At 38.0% G+C, this 20,598-nt stretch overlaps 1 protein-coding gene and 1 non-coding gene across 24 annotated transcripts in view; one reads left to right on the plus strand and one right to left on the minus strand.

Annotated features, from left to right (window-relative positions):
- The window catches only part of USP40 (ubiquitin specific peptidase 40), an 83,305-nt gene that overhangs the window by 25,457 nt on the left and 37,250 nt on the right, over positions 1-20,598 (plus strand). For 19 of the 23 annotated variants that reach the window (XR_006058980.2, XR_009600658.1, XR_009600656.1 and 16 more), the window contains 8 exons: positions 5,523-5,823; positions 9,157-9,238; positions 11,049-11,220; positions 14,331-14,415; positions 15,228-15,298; positions 15,959-16,278; positions 18,928-19,051; positions 20,374-20,431. Coding sequence is in view for 17 of the 23 variants with exons in the window: in XM_042244964.1 (XP_042100898.1) it covers positions 5,523-5,823; positions 9,157-9,238; positions 11,049-11,220; positions 14,331-14,415; positions 15,228-15,298; positions 15,959-16,278; positions 18,928-19,051; positions 20,374-20,431 (1,213 nt within the window). In the remaining 6 variants the exon portion in view is untranslated. Of the gene's footprint in view, positions 1-5,522; positions 5,824-9,156; positions 9,239-10,400; positions 10,965-11,048; positions 11,221-14,330; positions 14,416-15,227; positions 15,299-15,958; positions 16,279-18,927; positions 19,052-20,373; positions 20,432-20,598 lie in introns of those variants that run through there. The other 4 variants (XM_042245013.2, XM_042245022.1, XM_042245026.2 and 1 more) reach the window with 4 other exon arrangements.
- Positions 526-659, minus strand: LOC114111360 (small nucleolar RNA SNORA11). Its single transcript, XR_003587434.2, has one exon. It is a non-coding gene; the product is annotated as a small nucleolar RNA SNORA11 (small nucleolar RNA).

Below are 20,598 nucleotides of genomic sequence, written 5' to 3' on the forward strand. Positions count from 1 at the left end.
CCTTCCCTACAACATGCATAGATGTTATCAACATCATTCATCAGGGTGGTTGGTTGGTTAGCTTGTTTTTCCTAAACCAAAGATGAACTCTAATGATGTGTTATAATCACCAAAGTCCACAGTTCATCTTAGGATTCATTCTAATGAAGTAAGTAGTACTACAATCTGTGGGTTTAGAAAAAAAATGTATAATGACATATATCCATTGTTATAATGTCATACAAAGTATTTCCACTGCACTAAAAAAATGTATTCTGTGTATTCATCTCCCCTTACTTCCAGACTCCTAACAACCACTAATCTTTTTATTGTATCCATAGTTTTGCCTTTGCCAGAATGGCATAAATAGTTGAAATCTCTCTTTCTTTCAAAGCCTTTATATTTCTATGACCACTTGTGACCCACGCATTCATGGGCTGAACAGACTCTAAGTAGCAAACTTGCCCACTAAATCTGCAGCTTTCTTTCCAATATTGAACCTTGTCCCACTGGTCCTGCCCAACAGCCACATGAAGTGCAGAGGACACGTAGAGAGTATTTGGTCATAGGAAGGCCACAAGTTTTATGCCCCTTGTCACAGTGAACCGAGATTCCTTTTGGGTGTGTTATAAGCAGCTAATAGTTGTATCTTGAATAGAGGTTGGAGTTTATCAAATGCTGTTTGTTTACATTTATTGATGTGACCACATGGCTCTTTTCTTTTCCTCTGTTAATGTGGTGAATTCTGTTGACTTTTTTCAATGTTAAAGCAAATCTTACATTTCTGGGATAAATCACATTTGATCATGACATAGTTTTATGTATTTCTATTGTTTATGTTGAGCTTCCCTTGCAGCTCAGTCAGTAAAGAGTCTGCCTGCAAGGCAGGAGACCCGGGTTCAATTCCTGGGTCGGGAAGATCTCTTGGAGAAGGAAATGGCAAATGTTTGGCTCATGTTTTAAGATTTTGTGCCTATGTTTATGAGAGACATGAGTCTTTAACTTCCTTTTTTGTAGTGTCTTTGTCAGATTTTATTATCAGAGTTAGGGAGGATTCAAAACAGGGAAATTCTTACTTTTTTATATTCTTGGAAAGAATTTTCTTGAGGTAGATTATTATGTCTTTCTTAAATGTTTGATAAAGCTAGTTAGACCTGAAATGTTCTTACGGGAAGCTTTTTATATTCTAGTTTTAATTTGTTTGTAGAGCTACTTACACTTTTATTATTTCTTGGGTTGTCTTAGAAAATTATATTTTTAAAAGAATTTGTCCTTTTATATATGGTGTCAAATTTATTGGCATGGAGTTGTTCAGAATATCTCATATTATCTTTTTTAGTGTCTGTAGGACCTAAAGTTCTTCATTTTCACTCCTGAAATTAGTAATTTGTGTTTGCTCACTTTTTTCATAAGTCTTTCTTTAGGGCTTATCAAATTTTGATAAAACAGCTTTTCAAAAAACAACTTTTACCTTTATTTTCTACTCATCTGTTTTCAACTGCATTGATTTCTGTTTTTAGTTATTTCCTCCCTTTCACCTCTGGGATTTAATTTAATCATCCTTTTCTAGCTTCTTGGGTGGGTATCGCAGTTGTTTTTTAAAACATGCTTTTAAATCATAATTTCCTTCTTAGCACTAGTTTGTGCTCCATCGCCTAATCGTATCCAACTTTTTGTGACCCATGGACTAGCCCATCCTGCCAGGCTCCTCCATCTGTGGGATTCTCCAGGCAAGAATGCTGGAGTGTGTAACCATTGCCTTCTCCAGAGGATCTTCCTGACCCAGGAACTGAATCTAGGTCTCCTGCATTGCAGGTGGATTCTTTACCATCTGAGTCATGGTCCCTGCCTTCAAATCTACTTTGTTTGGTATTATTACCTACTTTGCACCAAGCTTTCTAATGCAAGTGTGTCTGTTGTAAACAGTATGAAGTTGGTTTTTGTTGGTTTTGGAAAATTGTGATTTTTAAGGAACTTAACCTCTTAAAGTGTCAAATTTGTTGGCATAAAGTTGTTTGAAATACTACCATATTATCCTTTTAATATCTGTAGGATCTATAAGACCCTATTTCATTTCTGATATTGGTAATTTGTGTTTTTTAGATTTCTTTTTCATCAGTCTTGCTAGGGGTTTATCAAGGTTATTAACCTTTTCAAAGAAACAGCTTTGCATTTGTTTTTCTCTTTTGTTCATCTGTTTTCTAACAAATAATAGAGTTTGATAGTCCCCCTTTTAATTAGCATATTCAGTCCATTTATTTTTAATGTATTAATTTGTATAGTTGAGTTGAATTCATCATCTAACCATTTGATTTTTATTTGCCTCCTTTATTCTTTGTTCCTTTTTTTTTCTTTCTTGCCTTTTGAATTAATCGAGTAATTTTTAATGTTTTATTTTTGTCTCCTCTGTTGACTTTTTGGCTGTAGTTCTTTAATTTTTTTACTGTAGGGATTGCACTATACATAAGTTAGTATTGTAATTTACAGACCAATAATGTAACACTTCATGTACCATATAAGAGGCTTACAGTAGTATAATTCCATTTTCCTACTCATCCTTTTCCGCTGTTGTCTTGTATCTTACCGTTATTTGTAAATGCACCATGTGTTTGTATGTATGTGTTTCCTTTAAACATTTAAATGACTTTTAAATAAATTAATGAAAAAAAAGCATGTTTTATTTTACCCAGTCTGGTGTTTATTGTTCCTTCTTGCATGTCCAAGTTTACATCTAATATCCTTTCCCTTCAGCCTAGAGATCTTCCTTTAGTGTTTTTCCGGGCATCTAGAACCACGGGCAAAAGTATTCTCACTTTTTGTTTGTCTGATGTTTTTATTTTGCTTTCGTTTTTTTAAATGGCATTCTTGCTGGATGTAAAATTTTAGGTTAATAGCTTTTATTTGTTTTTTTTTCCAGCACTTTAAAATGTCATTTTATTATGTTCTGGCTTCCTTTATTTTGGCTGAGAAGTCAGTGTCACTTAAATGTAACATGTCTTTTTTTCTGTTTACTTTTAAAATCATCTCTTTATCTTTGGTCTTTAGCAGTTTAACAATAATGTGTCTTGGTATGGCATTCTTTGTGTTTATTTGCTTTGTATCTGCTAAGTTTTTTTATATCAGGTTTGAAATCTTTCTTTAGTTTTGGCCATTATATTTTCAATTTATTTTTCTACTCTATTCTCTCTCTCTTCTTCAAAACGTACAGTTACATATATATGGACTATTCAGTATTTCCTCACTGGTCGTAGGTATTCTCGTAGGGTTTTGGGCGGGGGGGCGCGGTTTCCCCCTTGGCTCCAATTTGGGTAATTTCCATTGACCTGTCTTCTGCTGTATCCAGTCTTCTGTCAAGCCCAGCCAGTGGATTTTTTTGTTTCAGTTATTATCTTATTCAGCTGTAGATTTTTCACGTAGGTCTTATTTAACATGCCCGTTTCTTTGCTGTAATTCCACATTTGAACCTACTCTGTACCTCCTTTCCTATAAATTTATGTATTTCAATAACTTTACTATTATAACATCTGGATTGTTTCTGGGTCTATATTCACTTTTTTGTCTCTTGTGAGTTGACTATCTTATCTCTTTATTATGAATCACATTGTCCTGTTTTTTTGCATGCCACATACTCTTATATTGCTTGTTGGACATTGTGGAAGATGTGTTTTAGAGGCTGTGGAGTATAAGAGTTTTTCATTATAATCTAACAGACCCTTAAGTAACTTTGAATCACCTTGATCCTGTGGAAGCTTCATTTGGGGCTTTGGTAGGGTGGATCTGTTGTAGTTTAGCTGAAAGTCCTAGGGAGTAGCTGGTAGTCCTGGGGCCTGCATGGTCCTCCCTCTTAAGGCAGAGGTTAGCAAGCATGGGCAGGCTAGGGATTGCTGCCCTATTTTGTACAGCCCCCAGCTAAGAACTGTCTTTACATTTTCAAACGGTTATGCTTAAAAAGGGGCTCAGGTTTGCCTCTTAGCCCACAAAGCCTAGACTATTACTGTCTAGCCCTTTACAGAAAAGTTTACCAATCCCTGACCTAAGACGGGACCCTTCTAGAATCTCAGTGGAAAGCCTGAGGTGTTTGTCGTATGCCTCAGACTTGGCAGGACTTCAACTCCATGCTCTTCCTGTCCAGCAGCAGGGGCCAAAATTCTGCTTATATCTTGGATCTCCCAGCTGTTGCTTTCCCCTCAGTTCCTTGGGTCTCAGACTGTACATGTGCCATTCAAAAGTCAGCTAAGGATGGGAGTAGGTTTTGATATAGGGTTACTTCTGGAATTTTCTCTTTCACTCTCCTGCCTCTCTGACATTCTCCTGAGTCCAGTAAGACTCCTGCCCTTCTCTTGAACTCTCTTCCTGTCGTTCTGTGCAGCAGACTGGAAAGTGGCGGGTCCGTGCGGAGCTCACCCAGCTCATTTCCCTGTTTGAAGGGTTATGACTCCCCCACCCCCACTTTGTCTGCTTTTGGTTACTCTTCAAACAGTTGTTTTCTTTATTTTGCTTAAAGTTTATGATTTTTAATCAGTGGGGTTACTCTAATAATAAAATTCTCTGCCATTACTGGGACCAGACTACACTGAAGTTTGAAGTTTAAAAGAGTTTATCTTCAACTATCGAACAAAGAGAAAAATTGCTATATGGAAAGTATTCATTACTGAAACCATCTGTTATATATAGTGTTAACATATTACCTCTGGGTCATCTGTTTGATCAGAGAGTATGCATCATTACAAATTCTTCCTTTCCAAGAGAAAAATGAGAAGATCACCTTTCTGTGTTGTTCGATGAGCTAAGAAAATGTTCTGTATGCCCCCAAGTGATTTTCTGTGTGAAGTAGTTTGTGCTGAGACAAAAGGAAGAGGTACAGGCCTTGTAGAAATTAGGGTGGAAAGATGGGGTAGGCTGGGGAAGAAAATTTTTTTTCTTCCTAATCCTTTAGCTGGAGGAATTTGAGCATCTTTGAGATTATGACTTAACCTTTCAGTGTTTTGGTTTCTTGAGCTAGCCTGTCAGCTTCCAGGAAAGACAATACTTAATTTAATTTATGTAAGCTTGTAATTATGACTATATCCCATACTTTTGTAAGGATTATCTTCTATGATGCTTCATTGTGTAATTTCCTTTGTTTTGTGCTTTGTTTGGATTGCTTTAAACATTTTGAAAGTGTTTTTGTAATCTGTTTCAGTAAAGATTTTTTAAAACAGCATTAAAACAGTTATTGAGATATAATTAAAACATGTTTAAGACTGTGTCATCACAGGGCATGTGCTGAGAGGCTAGGGCCCAGGGGTAGGAATGTCCAAAAAAAACCAAAACACTAAAAAAGATTGTGTCATGGCAGCTTTCTCCCTGGATATAGCTATTAGACTGTTCAACAGAAAGTACTCTGATTTTTATTAAATGTTTTATTATGGCCCAAATGAAATTTTTTTCCCTCTTAACTGGCCAGGCCAAAAAGTTGACATACACAGAAAGGAAACATTTTTTAATCATGTCAATGAAAATTTTTTTTGTTAACCTAATGTTTGGTTTTTGTTTCTGTACAGTTTTTGCAGCTTCATTCTCAGATATTTCTGCTCAGTTCAGATGAAAGTACAGTTCGTCTATTGAAGGACTCTTCTCTCCAGGTTGAGTCTGATATCCAAAGAAATGATCAACGACTTTTCAAGACACTTACTTCAGAATCCTTAAAGTTAAATGATGGACCCTCCTGTCCCCACTGGTTTGATATAAATGATTCCAGAGTCCAACCAATCAAGGAAAAGGATATTGAACAGCAATTTCAAGGAAAAGAAAGTGCCTACATGCTGTTTTATCGGAAATCCCAGTTACAGAGACCCCCTGAAGGTATGGCAAGATAAATGTCCCTTTTTGTTTAAGTTGATGACTATAGAAGATAAATATTGAGTGCTATTTGAAGTTTTGCCCTTTTAGAAGAAGGTTTACTCTTGGAATATTTAAAATATTTTCAAGTTAACTAGAACTATACCAGAAAGTCAACATTTTGTCATTTTAAAAAGATGATATATTTCTGGTTTTTTTCACCGGGTAATATGAGGCCATAGTTAGATTTTCACAATGGCATTTCCTTGGATCACATCATGTTTTCTTGTTGTGTGGGCAGAGCAGACAAAATTGTTCTTCATTCAGGCTTGTCTCTACAGTTCGAGCAAGTGTTGTCATTGGGTTGCAATTGGCCTTGGTCTTATTTTCATGTGTTCCCTTTTATTTCCTTTTTTCCTTTTCCTCAAGGTAATAAGTTTTTAAGCAGTTGAATATCTTTGAAGCCCTCTTTGCTGAATCTTCTAAGAGAACTGATACCATGGTGGAGGTTAAACACTGAGATCCACAATGATAAATTTTTGAGCTTAAGCTACTAACATTAATTAGTCTGTAAGACTATTTTTAAATCACTTCCCAGAATTTATGCAAAAGTGAAAAATCCTAACTAGGAAAGCTGTTTAGATTGAAACGTATCTATGATTACAGATGAGGATACTGTTCTTGGATAATGAGAATAGTGATCATTTTTATAAAGAATAAAAATAAAGTAGTTACTGATTTGCAATGAATCAAAGGAAATTAACTCTCTGGACCTGAAACAGTAACAATTATGTAATGGTTCTATTGACCAGAAAGGTTTTTTCCCCTGAGGGGAAAAAAATCTGGTAATCGTTCTGATAAAAAATATTGAAGAAAAATTGAATTCACAATTGTAGAAATATATATCAGTTTTTTTTCAGATGACATATTGTTTTTTTCACTGAATTGAACTTCAGTGTACATAATTAGAATATGTACTAAGTGACAATTTTCCAGTTAGCTTCAGTTCAGTTCAGTCGCTCAGTCGTGTCCGACTTGGTGCACACCAGGCTTCCCTGTCCATCACCAACTCCCAGAGTTCACTCAAACTCATGTCCATCGAGTTAGTGATGCCATCCAGCCATCTCATCCTCTGTTGTCCCCTTCTCCTCCTGCCCCCAATCCCTCCCAGCATCAGAGTCTTTTCCAATGAGTCAACTCTTCGCATGAGGTAGCCAGAGTATTGGAGTTTCAGCTTTAGCATCAGTCCTTCCAATGAACACCCAGGACTGATTTCCTTTAGGGTGGACTGGTTGGATGTCCTTGCAGTCCAAGGAACTCTCAAAGAGTCTTCTCCAACACCGCAGTTCAAAAGCATCAATTTTTCAGTGCTCAGCTTTCTTCATAGTCCAACTCTTACATCCATACATGACCACTGGAAAACCATAGCCTTGACTAGACGGACCTTTGTGGACAAAGTAATGTCTCTGCTTTTGAATATGTTTTTAGAATTTAAATAAAGGTGTAGCTAAAGTCTTGATGGTTTTTTAGGGGGTTAAAGGGATGGAACTTGGCAAAATGATGCTAAAATTCATCTCAAAAGATAAATTAATGAAAACTGAAGAGAGAATGCTAAAGGAAAATTTACTCTATCAGCGTAAACATTTATAATGCTGTACTAATTAAGACAGTGTAGCACTAATGCAGAGGTAGACAGATCATTGAGCAATAAGCCCAGAAGCTGATCTAAGTATTTTTAGGATTTTAATCCATAAAAAGGTAGCCTTTCAGATAAATAGGGGGAAAATGAATTACTCTGTAAATACAACTGGGAAGTTGGTTAGTTGCTAATCACTTGAATTAACAGTTAGTACAAGAGATTATATTTATCCCTTTCATGAAATTATACTTCCTTTAATGTTTATGTAAAAAAGAAGCCTTAAAATGTATAAAATGTAGATATTTTTCTGATCTTAAGATAGAAAAGACCTTTCTTAGCTTGAAAGCAACCAAAAAATGAAGGAAAAGTGATGCAAACCTTAACTGTCTATGTGTGTTAGTCACTTAGTTGTGACTAACACTTGTGACACTTTGTGACCCCTTAGACTATAGCCTGCCAGACTCTTCTGGCCATGGAATTCTCCAGGCAAGAATACTGGAGTGGGTAACCATTCCCTTCTCTAGGGGATCTTCCCAACCTAGGGACTGAACCTGGCCTCCTGAGTTGCAGGCACTCTTTACCACCTGAGCTGCCAGGGAGGCCCACATTAGCCCTATTATACAACGCCAGAAGGCAGATGACAGGCCAGTGGGAAACAGAAAGATATGTGACAGATTTATCTTCCCTGTCTGTAGACTGCGCTTACATTTATTCCATTGTGCTCAGTAGTGAATTGGAAAAAGGATATAAATAATGTACAAAAGAAGAAATAAGAACAACCAATAAACTGCCAAAAAAGATCTATCTAGCCCATAACCAAAAAACATGAATCATAACAGCAGTGAGTGACTTTTATCCTCCCAAATCAAGTATTTCTGTTAATCTGGTTCTCAACAATTAGCACTTCCTCTACATTTGGTAGGTATATAAAGTAATACAACCGCTTTGGTTATATGTATTTAAAAACCTTAAGCCAATAATTGTACAGATTTGTTTTGAAATAATGAGCTGTTCAGAGATACTCATTACCCCTGTTACTTTGTAGTAATGACTAACTGGACATCACCCGAATGTCCAACAGAAATGGATTAATTCAGCTATTTATAGAATGGGCTACCATGCAGTCATTTAAAGCTTTGGAAAAATATTCACAGTGTATTAAATGAAAAAGCGAGTTATATGTTTGTTGACTATAATCTCAGTTGTTTTAAATAGATGTGGGATGTGTGTGTGTGTGTGTGTGTGTGTGTGTGTGTGTGTGTGTGTGTACAGACACACTGTGTAGACTAAACACCAGAAGTATATATAGATCCTCCAAAAAAAAGTATATAGATCACATTTTAGCAGTATTCCCTAAGAGTATGATTATAGGTGATATTTATTTCTTTTACATTAAAAAAACATTTCTAGAACTTTCATTTATAATGATCATTTGGTATCAGGAAGAAAATAGCCCATGTTCTTTTTAAAAAGTATATTTAAAAAGAGTTGAAGAAATGGAATTCTCTAGCTTGGCTTAAAGAACTGTTTACCTTTTTTATGTTTTAATATTTTCAATTTACAGATGGGAAAACTAAGATCCAGAGAAAATTTGTATTCACGCAGATTGTAGAAGCTTTCCTAGCTCCCAGCATGGTCCTTTAAAGTTTTCTATACTTCCTTTTCAGCACCCAGATTTTATTTAGTCAGCACAAGTTAATGAAAAGTTTTGTTCACAGCTCGAGCTAACCCACGGTACAAGGTTCCATGTCATTTGCTGAGTGAAATGGATGCAGCTAACATTGAACTACAAATAAAAAGGTAACTTTAAGTTACTTTTAGAGTTTGAAAGGTTTTTCTGGGGAGCAAAGACCTGAGGTCTTAAGTATTCAGTTATGAAAATTAAAGAAGAAAAAAAGTCAACTATTTAATGCCAATGTCTTGTTATTAGCTGCTGAATTTTAATACTGAGAGTATCTTTTACTTTGAAATTACCCTTATCTGTGAGAGTGATGAAATAATGACACTTAAATGGCCATTGTTAAGTAAGGATCAAAGTCTAAGAAAACTAGAGAAATCTGAGCACTCGATTGTACTGATTGAGTTATTTCCTCGACACAAAGTCTGTTGTGAAAATTCCCCCTCATGTGTAAGTAGTTGTGGAGAACTGGCCTGTAGTGACAGCACACCAGAGATAGGCAAAAGGGAGGAAATGTGGGGTCTGCAGACTGTTTGGCTTAATGTCAGTCTTGGGCGAAAACCTACAATGGATTATTAAATGGATGATTTGTGAGAACTTGATGATCTCAACATTCTTCTTTTGAGGTCTAACCTTGGACCATGAAGAACTGGTTTTTTATTTGTTTTCTGGGTTGGTGGGTCCATAGGGTACTGGATTAGGGAAATGGATGTTCCTACAGTCTCCTTAGAGACCCAAGGGGCTGCATACATAGCAGGTATGTGTTCAACATTTTTATCATTGATTTGAAGCTGAGAAAAAATAAATTGATTGAACAGCAAATTAAGATCAAAGGAAATAGATCTCAACTAAAATCAAGGCACTAAAAATATAAAAATTTATCAGAGTCAAATTCTGAAGTGTGAAAAATAACCAACCTCCATGAGTGGTGTGGATTAGCAGTTAGTACTAAAAACAGGAACAACCCAGGGGGTTTTTAGCCAGCACTAAGCTTTATACTGTGGTCATCAAAAGCTAATGTGTCGTTTGACCGCATTCACAGATCTGTGCCTGAGGTACCTGAGTGGAGGCTACAGATGAGTCATCTAGCTCTCCATTGGCTGAGCTCTGGTGTTTTTGGTGTAGTGCCTCACAGAAGCTCCATGTATTCAGAAGTGTAGCCGATGCAAGGCTGCAGCTGAGGACATATGACCTGGAGAGAGTAGACTCCAGGGATCGTGAGGCTGACTTCAGATAGTTTATGGGAGAGTCTGTGAGGTCTAGTGGAAGGAAGGAGGAAAATAGAAGTTGTAACCCCTTCATGGATCACAGCCTTGTCGTGGCGAAGGGGCTTGCGTAACTCAATGAAACTATGAGCCATGCCGTGCAGGGCCACCCAAGACGGACGGGTCATGGTGGAGAGTTCTGACAAAACGTGGTCCACTGGAGGAGGAAATGGCAAACCACTCCAGTACTCTTGCCACAGGAACCCCATGAACAGTATGAAAAGGCAAAAGGATATGACACCGCAAGATGCACTCCCCAGGTCAGAAGGTGTCCAGTATGCTACTGGGGAAGAGTGGCAGGCGATTGCTAATAGTTCCAGAAAGAATGCAGCAGGCGGGCCACAGTGCTTACCATGGTTTAGGAGCATGTTTCCAGCATTTTGCTCGTAATGATCATCTCAGCATTGAAGATTTCAAGTGTCAATATTTGTTCAGAGTAACACTGCACAGCGTACATTAAAACCATTATCCTTGGAATTCACTGTGGCAGAGCTATTAATTGAGAAACTGAAATGAGACCTCTTGGAGCATGGAAGAAAAGAATGTTAATTATAATTACTTAAGTGGAGAACTTCTTTATATTGTAAGTCAGATACTTTTGGTTTGAGATAAAACAGTATCTTTTATAAAAACATGGCATTTATGTGTTTCTTATGCCTCTTTAAAGGGCAGAATGTGATTCTACAAACAATACTGTTGAATTGCATCTCCACCTCGGCCCCCATTATCATTTCTTCAATGGGGCTCTGCACCCAGTAGTGTCTCAAACAGAAAGCATGTGGGATTTGACCTTTGATAAAAGGAAAACTTTAGGAGATCTTCGACAATCAATATTTCAGGTAATTTAGCCTCACTTCCTCTTAACAGACATTAAGATCCATCTCAAGCTGGATTTTCCTTTTTAAACTTCTGTCTAGGATTCAGCTATTTATTTTTCACAGCAGCTTAGAAAAATCCTACATTTGCCACTTCCATAGAGGGATGGCCCAAATGTCTCCCTTCACTTGTCCGTGTTTTTAAAGAGCTCTTCTTCACAGTCAAGACTCAAAGGGTCCTGTCAGCACATTTTCAGAGAAGAAGCAAGCCTGGTGTATTTAATTTGGGGGAGAGAAAGAGTATAAGGTTGTCTGTTTCAAGGAAAATAAAGAATTGCTTTTTAAAAGGAGTAAAAAGATAGATAATTATGTTGCCTAAAACCAAGAGCCACTAAACGAAAGCAACTAACTTTTCTTGCTTTCATTGTGGAATAACATTTATTAACAAGATTTATAAGGGAAGGAAAATGTCTACTAAAACAAACATGGTTATAATAATGGTCTGCAAATAATTTATCCAGTTGTATTTTAATGACAACAACAATAGTGCTCTTTATTTTGCGTACAGTGCTTTCATATAAATTGTATCATTTGATTCTTCAACTTCAGGAGGACAAGATAGCCCCATTTTAAAGATGAGGAAATTGTGACCTAAAGTGATGTAATGGCTTGCCTAGGGTCAGACATTAGTTCGAAGTAGAACTCGGACTCCAGCCTTGGTTTCCCTACTGTTTCTTTTTCTTAATTTTACTTTACCCCACACTACATCCTGTCAAGGAAAAGAGCAGTAGAAAATGGAAGCACTCCCCCATAGAAATTAATTAATTTTCTGAAAAATTGTATCATTTATCAAAATTATTAGCTTTCTTTTGAGTTTCCCATTGTACAAAGAAAAGCAGGCGATTTCTTCTTTAACTTTAGTTGATTTGAATGATATTTTAATATAGGATCAGGGTTTCTAAAATTGTCTAATACTTCTGAACTTTCCCATTAAAAGTTTATTTCTGAGCCAATCCTGACAGTGTTGACATAGGTAGACTTGGGGACTGGCCCTGCTTGGGGCAGCGTTTCAGGCGGAGAAGGCCTTAGTCCCTGCCGTGATGCTGAAGTCCAGCCAGCCGCGCTCTTCGTGTTGCACGGCGCGCGTCTCTGCTAGCGCAGGGCTGGCCGGGTGGTGCGGCGGTGAGAACCCACCTGCCAGTGCAGCGTATGCAGGGGACACTGGCTCGATCCCAGGGCCAGGAAGATCCCCTGGGGAAGGAAAGGGCAGCCCGCTCCAGCATTTTTTTTTAATTAACTCATTTTAATTGGAGGATAATTACTATATTGTGGTGGTTTTGCCATACATTGACAGGAATCAGCCATGGGTGCACATGTATCCCACCATCCTGAACGCCCCTCCCGCTCTCCCCATCCCATCCCTCTGGGTTGTCCCAGTGCCCCACCTTTGAGTGCCCTGCTTCATGCATCAAACTTGCACTAGTCATCTGTTTCACATATGGTAATATACATGTTTCAGTGCTATTCTCTCAAGTCATCCCACCCTCGCCTTCTCCCACAGAGTCCAAAAGACTCTTCTTTACATCTGTGTCTCTCTTGCTGCCTTGCATATAGGATCTTCGTTACCATCTTTCTAAATTGCATAAATATGCATTAATATGCTATATTGGTATTTCTCTTTCTGATTTATTTCCCTCTGTATAATAGGCTCCAGTTTCATCCACCTCATTAGAAATGACTCAAATGTATTCTTGTTTATAGCTGAGTAATATTCCATTGTGTATATGTCCCACAACGTCCTTATCTGTTTGTCTGCCGATGGACTTCTAGGTTGCTTCCATGTCCTGGCTATTATAAACAGTGTTGCGATGAACATTGGGGTGCATGTGTCTCTTTCAGTTCTGGTTTCCTCAGTGTGTATGCCTAGTAGTGGGATTGCTGGGTCATATGGCAGTTCTATTTCCAGTTTTTTAAGGAATGTCCCCACTGTTCTCCATAGTGGCTGTACCAGTTTGCATTCCCACCAACAGTGTAAGAGGGTTCCCTTTTCTCCACACCCTCTCCAGCATTTATTGTTTATAGACTTTTTGATGGCAGCCATTCTGACCAGTGTGAAATGATACGTCATTGTGGTTTTGATTTGTATTTCTCTAATAATGCCACTCCAGTATTCTTGCCTGGGAAATCCCATGGACAGAGGAGCCTGGCAGGCTACAGTCCTTGGGGTCGCAAAGAGTTAGATGCGACTGAGTGTGCCCTGTACACCCGCATACACTCTGTTATCTTAGAATTAACCCAGAGGCAGGAGTCTGTGTGACTGACACAGTTAAGTAATCATGTGTGGGTATGAAGTTTCTTTTCATTATTATTATTATTTGTTTATTAGTCTGGGCCAGGTTACAGCATGCAACCTCTTAGCTGTGGCATGTAGAATCTAGTTCCCTGACCAGGGATCAAACCTGGACCCCCTGCATTGGGAGTGCGGAGTCTTGGCCACTGAACACCAGGGAAGTCCCTGAAATTTCTTTTTAAGAGAACTGTCTTGTAATACTGTGGAGAGAGGCTGAATAGGACTGACCTTTATGAGTGATGTTGTTTTGGTGAGGTTGCCACAGTCCTTAGACTCCTAGAGCTAGAAACTTAAAAAAATCCCTGCTAATGTATTGAATAAAGTGGTAGTGCCACTTTTTAAATTCACAAAGGGAGACATTCCTTTCAAGAAGCAAGAATATTCACGTGTGCTGCTTCTCCCTGAATAGGGCTGATTAAACACATAATTTTTGTTCTTTGGGACCAGGATTCCTGGGCTGGCACACAGATCACTTTGCCTTCTGATAAAAGTGGTCTTCCAGTAAACTAAGTAGAAATGGATGTTGTTGAGAAGGTCACTGTGCTCTTTGTGTATGTCAAGGTTCTTTCATCATTAATGGATGTGAGATTAACTGTCTTTGGATTTGACTAAGTTAATGATGAAAAATGCCTTCTTCCCCCATTTTTGATGCTGGGTAGGCATTGTAGTATTCGTTTGTATCAGCTACATAAAGAAATTGGCACAGTGCTCTTCCTTATTTAATCTGGAAAAGTAATCTCTGTTATTTTTCATTGTCTTCTTTTCTTTCATTCATATTCTGCAGCTGTTAGAATTTTGGGAAGGAGATATGGTTCTTAGTGTTGCAAAGTTTGTACCAGCAGGACTTCATGTTTGCCAGACACTTAACGGTAAGATAAATATTAAGACACAGCATCTTATTTTGTATATTTGCATTTTTTGTGGGGCTCATATGATTTTCTATTCTTGGCCAGTTTCCCCCTACCTACTACTTTTCTTAGCACCTTAAGAAAAATTTTAAAGCTTTGGAAATTTTTTTTATATTACCACAAACTTTTGAGCAAAATGGTTTGAAACTATTTAAATATTTAATATGGCTTGGTTTTTTTACCCAGTTCTCAACTTCAGATTTGGTAACAAGACAAAAGTACTTTAAGAGCTTTAAAGTACTTCCTTTAAATAATAACAAAACATTAATAGCAGTAACAGCAGTAACATTTATCTTGGACTTATGGAGCCAAAGACTAAGACAAGTGTTTGTATAAATTCTCATTTGATTTCACAAAATTCTTTTATCCCCATTTCATAAATGAGAAAACTGAGCATAGAGGCTTGAAGTCCACAAGGACATGCAGCTAATTAGTGGTGGAGTGAGGACGGTGTGATGTGTACGTCTTCTGTGTTCACATTGTCAAGTACAGTTGACCTTTTATATTGATTGTTTTTTCCTGCTATCATGCCCACAAAAATTTTGGAGAACATGCTTGCATAAAATGAAAATGAGGAGAAAAAAAGTAAAAAGCATGATGGAAGGAATAAAGATAAAAATAATATCAGTATAATAGCCATAGTTCCTTTTTCTTAATTTTCCTTAATGAGAATGCTTTTTCAGACAAATGTTTGTATCTCAGCTCTGTGTTTAAATATTTTTTTCTTTTTGAGGATCATAAGAACAATTTCACTGATAATCTCATCTTCCTAGGAGATGACCTGACACTGTGTGAAATTGAAATCGCCAATGGAGAAGACATCTTTGTATGGAATGGGGTAGAGGTAAATAAGTGTTGAAGAAATGTCCTGAGAGTTTTGGATATGTTTTAAGTTACTATGATAAAATTTTATTCAGTATATGTGACAACACATATATTAGAAAGCTGCTGAAATGTCCAATAAATTCTAAGTCCAGTCCATGCTGGTCGTATGTTCAGGGATAGTTGTAGAACGTCTCCATGGGGCCAGGCTGTGTGTTAGAAGCTAGACACAAAGCTGAGTAATCCGTCTGTGTCCTTCAGGCACGAGGTGTAAGTCACTGCACCGAGCTCAGTGCCCAGGAGGGTCTGTCCAGGCTCGGAATGAGGACTCAGCAGGGCGGGACGCTATACTGAGTAGAGGTGGAGGTGACTAAGGGAGCCCAGTCGAGAAAGGGGTGAGGAGCGTCTCACCCCTCCACGGACTCTCCCTCTTTACCACCTCTGAGGACTCACATGTCTGTCTTCACTTGTGATCTATCTCCTAAAAAGTAAACGATGGCTAAGAAACAGCTTCAAAATCTAAAGTTGTGCTTCTGATACTTGAAAGAGATTTTGTGAAAACTTTATTTCACCTGAAAAAAAAAAAGAGGATTATTCTACAAACGTCTTTTACTGCATTACTATGTTGATTTAACTTTGGCCAATATGAACTGTACTAACGATTGACTTGATATTGTTGTAGGTTGGCGGAATCCAGATTCCAACCGGTAGCGACTGTGAACCTCTGCTTTTAAATGTTCTTCATGTAGCAACAAGCAGTGAGGGAGAGGAGTGTCAGCAGTTGATAGAAACTTCACATGTCTTTCCATCTAATGCGGAAATAGGCACTGTATTCACAGCCCTAGCAATTCCAGAGGGAGTCATCTTAATCAACAACACTGAATCTAGAGGTGAAGAGAACTGGACCACCATTCCCAAGGAAGACTTGAAAAAGACATTCAGAGAGCAAGGCCTCAGAAACGGAAGCTCAGTTTTAATCCAGGGCTCTAATGATGGTAACAGGTAACATGCTAAAGAGAGAATGCTTCTTAAAGTTACTTTAGTTACAGTGCTACCTCTCAGAACACTAAAGCTTTATGTTAATAATTATAAGAGATGTTTCTTTTTATTTCTAGACATTGTGTTCTATATATCATAAATAGGAATGTTCTTAGTTAGGCAACCTGGAAAAAAATGATATTATAATGTGATTTCTTTTTGTTTTTAATTTGATAAATGTGGTAACTAGATAATATAGGTATAGGCTAGATATAGTGTAGGTTAGTTGGCAATAAAGCAGAATCCTATCAAATAATTCTAATTAGTACTCATCATAAGACTGAGGGCACATTCTCACAAAGAAAGTTCCCGAAATTTTTCTTGAGGAGGGTATTATGACTTGTCTGTCTTGTCACAAGAATCTCAGAAGGCAGTTGAGTTTTTTGTTAGAATCTGTTTGCCATCCTCCAGCTGCCCAGGTAGGACAATTATGTGGGGAGTTACACCCTCGATTCCTGTGAGTCACATTTGAAATTTAGAAGTGCTTCCTCTCTTCATTTTTGTTACCCATGTCTGTGCCAGGACATTTCTGTGATCGGTGTGTCATATACCGTAAGCCCCCCCGTATCCACACGCTGAAGACTTTAGGTTATGACCAGTGGGTCAGTCTCCTGCTTTATCAGTGCTGTGAATGCACTTGGATTACAGAGGCTCTGTATTATTATGTGTTAGTGGCTGTGACTTGGAGAAGCAGGGCATTTGTGAACTGTGTTTATTTTGTGTTACACTTACCACTCTCTTTTCAACAAGTGTTTTCCAGACACTTATTTGCCCACCTTGTTTGTTTAATTTAAACTTTTATTATATATTTCTTTTTAGAAAGCAATATCTGTTTTTTAGGACTTGGGAAATACAGGGGGTGAAAACAGGAGCCCCACAACAGCATCCCTGTACCAGTCGGGCAGTGTCCACCTCTGTCAGCTTTCTGCGCTCGAGTAATTGGGGTTTTGTTTTGAAGGATTTTTTTCTTTTAAACACCATAGTGACAATTTTGTAGATAAATAGTTATATCCTGCTTTCCCCTCATGTTTGAAGTCTCTTCATACACCTCATTTCATGGCTGCATAGTAACCTATGTTGTGTTTACCCACCTGTGCTCTATGTGAGGAGTGGGCAGGGACAAGGCCTCAGGGGCCAGCTGCCTGGCTTTGTTTTTTGCTTACTAGCAATGTGACTGTAGGCAAGTTACTTCATCTCTTTGTGCTCAGATTCTCCTTCTGTGAAATGAGCATAATCGTTAGCAGCAGCCTCATACACCTGTAAGGACTGAAGGAGGTAAGAGCTTGCACGGGTCTGCATACAGTGAGTGCTCAATAGTTTAGCTAGCACCCTTGTCATTACCCAGTGTTTCATTATTTGAAAGTGGTCTCAGGGAGCATCTTCGTGCTTTAAGCTTTGCCACATTTAGGATTGCTGACTCAAGGTGGAGTCCCATTGTGGAATAACTGAAATGAAGTGTAGGATTGTGTTTTAGGTCTCTCTTGCTGCTGCTAAGTTGCTTCAGTCGTGTCCAACTCTGTGCAACCCCATAGATAGCAGCTCACCAGGCTCCGCCGTCCCTGGGATTCTCCAGGCAAGAGCACTGGAGTGAGTTGCCATTTCCTTCTCCAATGCATGAAAGTGAAAAGTGAAAGTGAAGTCACTGATTCGTGTCCAACTCTCAGTGACCCCATGGACTGCAGCCTACCAGGCTCCTCCATCCATGGGATTTTCCGGGCAAGAGTACTGGAGTGGGGTGCCATTGCCTTCTCCTAGGTCTCTGTTACATACTCCCAAAGAGGCCTTCTGCTGGCCCATTCAGTGCCTCTGTGAAAATCAGAAGTCACTCCTTCCTCAGGAACCCTTACTATTATCTGTAGGAAGATCTTGTTAGAACAAGATACTCCACTGCCGTCTGCTATCATAATAGATTTTTTAACCTCTGTAATAGAAATAGAAATACACGGTGTGTATGGTGTGAGTGGGCTCCATTAGATGCGGTGTTTACCTGGTGTCAGTCTGCACAGTGTGCGTGCTGTCCGGCTGGTAAGCTGCTTCTGGATTCTGTGGGTGCGCTTTTGGTATGACAGTGAAGTCGCTCAGTCATATCCAGCTCTTTGCCGCCCCATGGACTGTAGCCCACCAGGCTCCTCCATCCATGGAATTTTCTAGGCAAGAGTACTGGAGTGGGTTGCCATTTCCTTCTCCAGGGAGTCTTCCCGACCCAGAGATCAAACCCGGGTCTCCCACATTGCAGGTAGATGCTTTACTGTCTGAGCCACCAGGGAATCCGTTTTTCAAGCTCCCCTAGTAATTATAGTATGCTGGTAGAAGTTAACAACTGATTGTTCAATTACAACAGTTCTCTTTGAAAAATGTGGCAACAAATTATTTGTATAAGGCAAAGAATATTTGGAATCATGAATATAGACTCTGTAGAATACTAACACGGCCCTAAAAAGATAGTCAGCGTTCAAAAGCCCAACTCAGTAGAACTTGGTCACCTTAATTAGCCATGTTAAGTGGTAAAATTTTGGAAGTGATGCCTAAAGAAAAGCATGAATTTTCCAGTCCTCTCTGATCCATAAAAGGACTGTGTGAACACACATTTTTAAAATGTCTTTTTACCTACAGTTTGTTGACAAAACAAGGGAAATGGATCAATACTGTGAATGAGATCAACTGGCTCCAAGTTAAAAATTTAAGCCAATTAGAATCTGAAGAGGAGCAAGTTAAAATATCAGCAACTCTTAACACAGTGAGTAGACTATAAGTGTGGCTGACAGTTTTTTAGTTAATAGAATTCTGTTTAGAAAGCAGTACCCTAATCTTTTGGAACAATCATCTCAATAAACTTATAATTCTTCAGAGTCACCTTTTTATTTGTAACATTTGATTATTGCTTATTTACCTTTGTTAGCCTTTGACACATGTCAAGAAATTATGTGCCTTTTTTCCCCTCCAAAGCCTAGAATTAGAACGTGAGAGTTACCTTTTTAATTAGTTCATGGAATCTTCCGACTCTGATAACTATGAAATGCTATTTTTAAGAGTTTTTTCTGTACTTTTTAAGCCAGGTATTTGTTTTGGTTTTGTGTTCTTTGGTGTTTGGATTTTACAAAGTTTATCTTAAAATTGCTCTACAGTATACTCTGCTCTATATAAAGCCAGTTGCTCTTAAAAAAGATTTTTCTTCATTTTTTTTCCATATGACATTGTTAAACTGGTTTCCCTAAACAGAATTTCAGAAAACATCTTTTTGTATTTATATAGTCTCAAGATTTTTTTCTGTAACTTCATTTTGAAAACTTAGAATGTTTTCTTTTATATAAAATTATAGTTTCTCAAGGTGCATTAATATTTGTTTGCACAGTAGTGGGGATAATATAACGTCAGTACCGCATAGCTCAAGAGACCTACCTCCTTGACCCTCAGCAGGAAGCTGATGCAGTCCTTGGTTACTGCAGGCTCTGCTCCATCTTGGCACAGCAGAAGTGGTGGTGGGACAAGCTGGGAGGGGGGCACTGGTGGCAAAGTGGAGTCTTATGATTTTCTTTATCCCTAAATTTCTGCAATTTTGTGCCCTAGAGGCAATTAGCCTAAATTTTTTAAAAAAGAAAAAAAGTCTAAAATAAGATAATTTACATAGAAATTTTAAACAGTACTCTTGGATTAGTACATTTTTATATAATTGATGCTTATTGGCCCTAAATTCATCATTCTTGACATAAATATGATTGTCTACAGTGTCTTTTGTTTGCTATCATCAGAAAGGTGAGTTGTTTTTTGATTTTTTTGCCTTTTGCTACTATTATGTCTTTAGTTTTCTGAAGTTTTCTGTAGGAGGCCTTTTCTGTTCCAGTTATTATCAATTTGGTAAAAACTTAACCGAGATCTAAGTTTTTCCCTTTGACTTTGTGGGAAAATTTCAGGAAAGGAAATAAGTGTGTAAAAATTGTCACACGTCAGGTAATTAGTAACTCAGATAATCTGCATATGCACACACTGATAATCTTCATTTTCCTTTCCTCCCATTGTTTTTAACTTATACACAGTCATTAGTTTATTTCTCTATTTTAGGTGGTGTTTGATATTCGAATTAAAGCCATAAAGGAATTAAAATTATTGAAGGAACTAGGTAATCATTTATGTTTGCTTTTGGTTTAATTTAGTTTTGATTTTTAATTGAAAAAAATATGGGAGAGTATTTATACAAAAAATATGGTTTAGGGAAAACTCATGCATCTACCACCCAAAATGGACAAATGCCAACATCTTGCCATGTTTGTTTTTCCTTCAGATTTG

This window comes from Ovis aries, chromosome 1 (genome assembly GCF_016772045.2).
Source record: "Ovis aries strain OAR_USU_Benz2616 breed Rambouillet chromosome 1, ARS-UI_Ramb_v3.0, whole genome shotgun sequence".
NCBI lineage: Eukaryota > Metazoa > Chordata > Mammalia > Artiodactyla > Bovidae > Ovis > Ovis aries.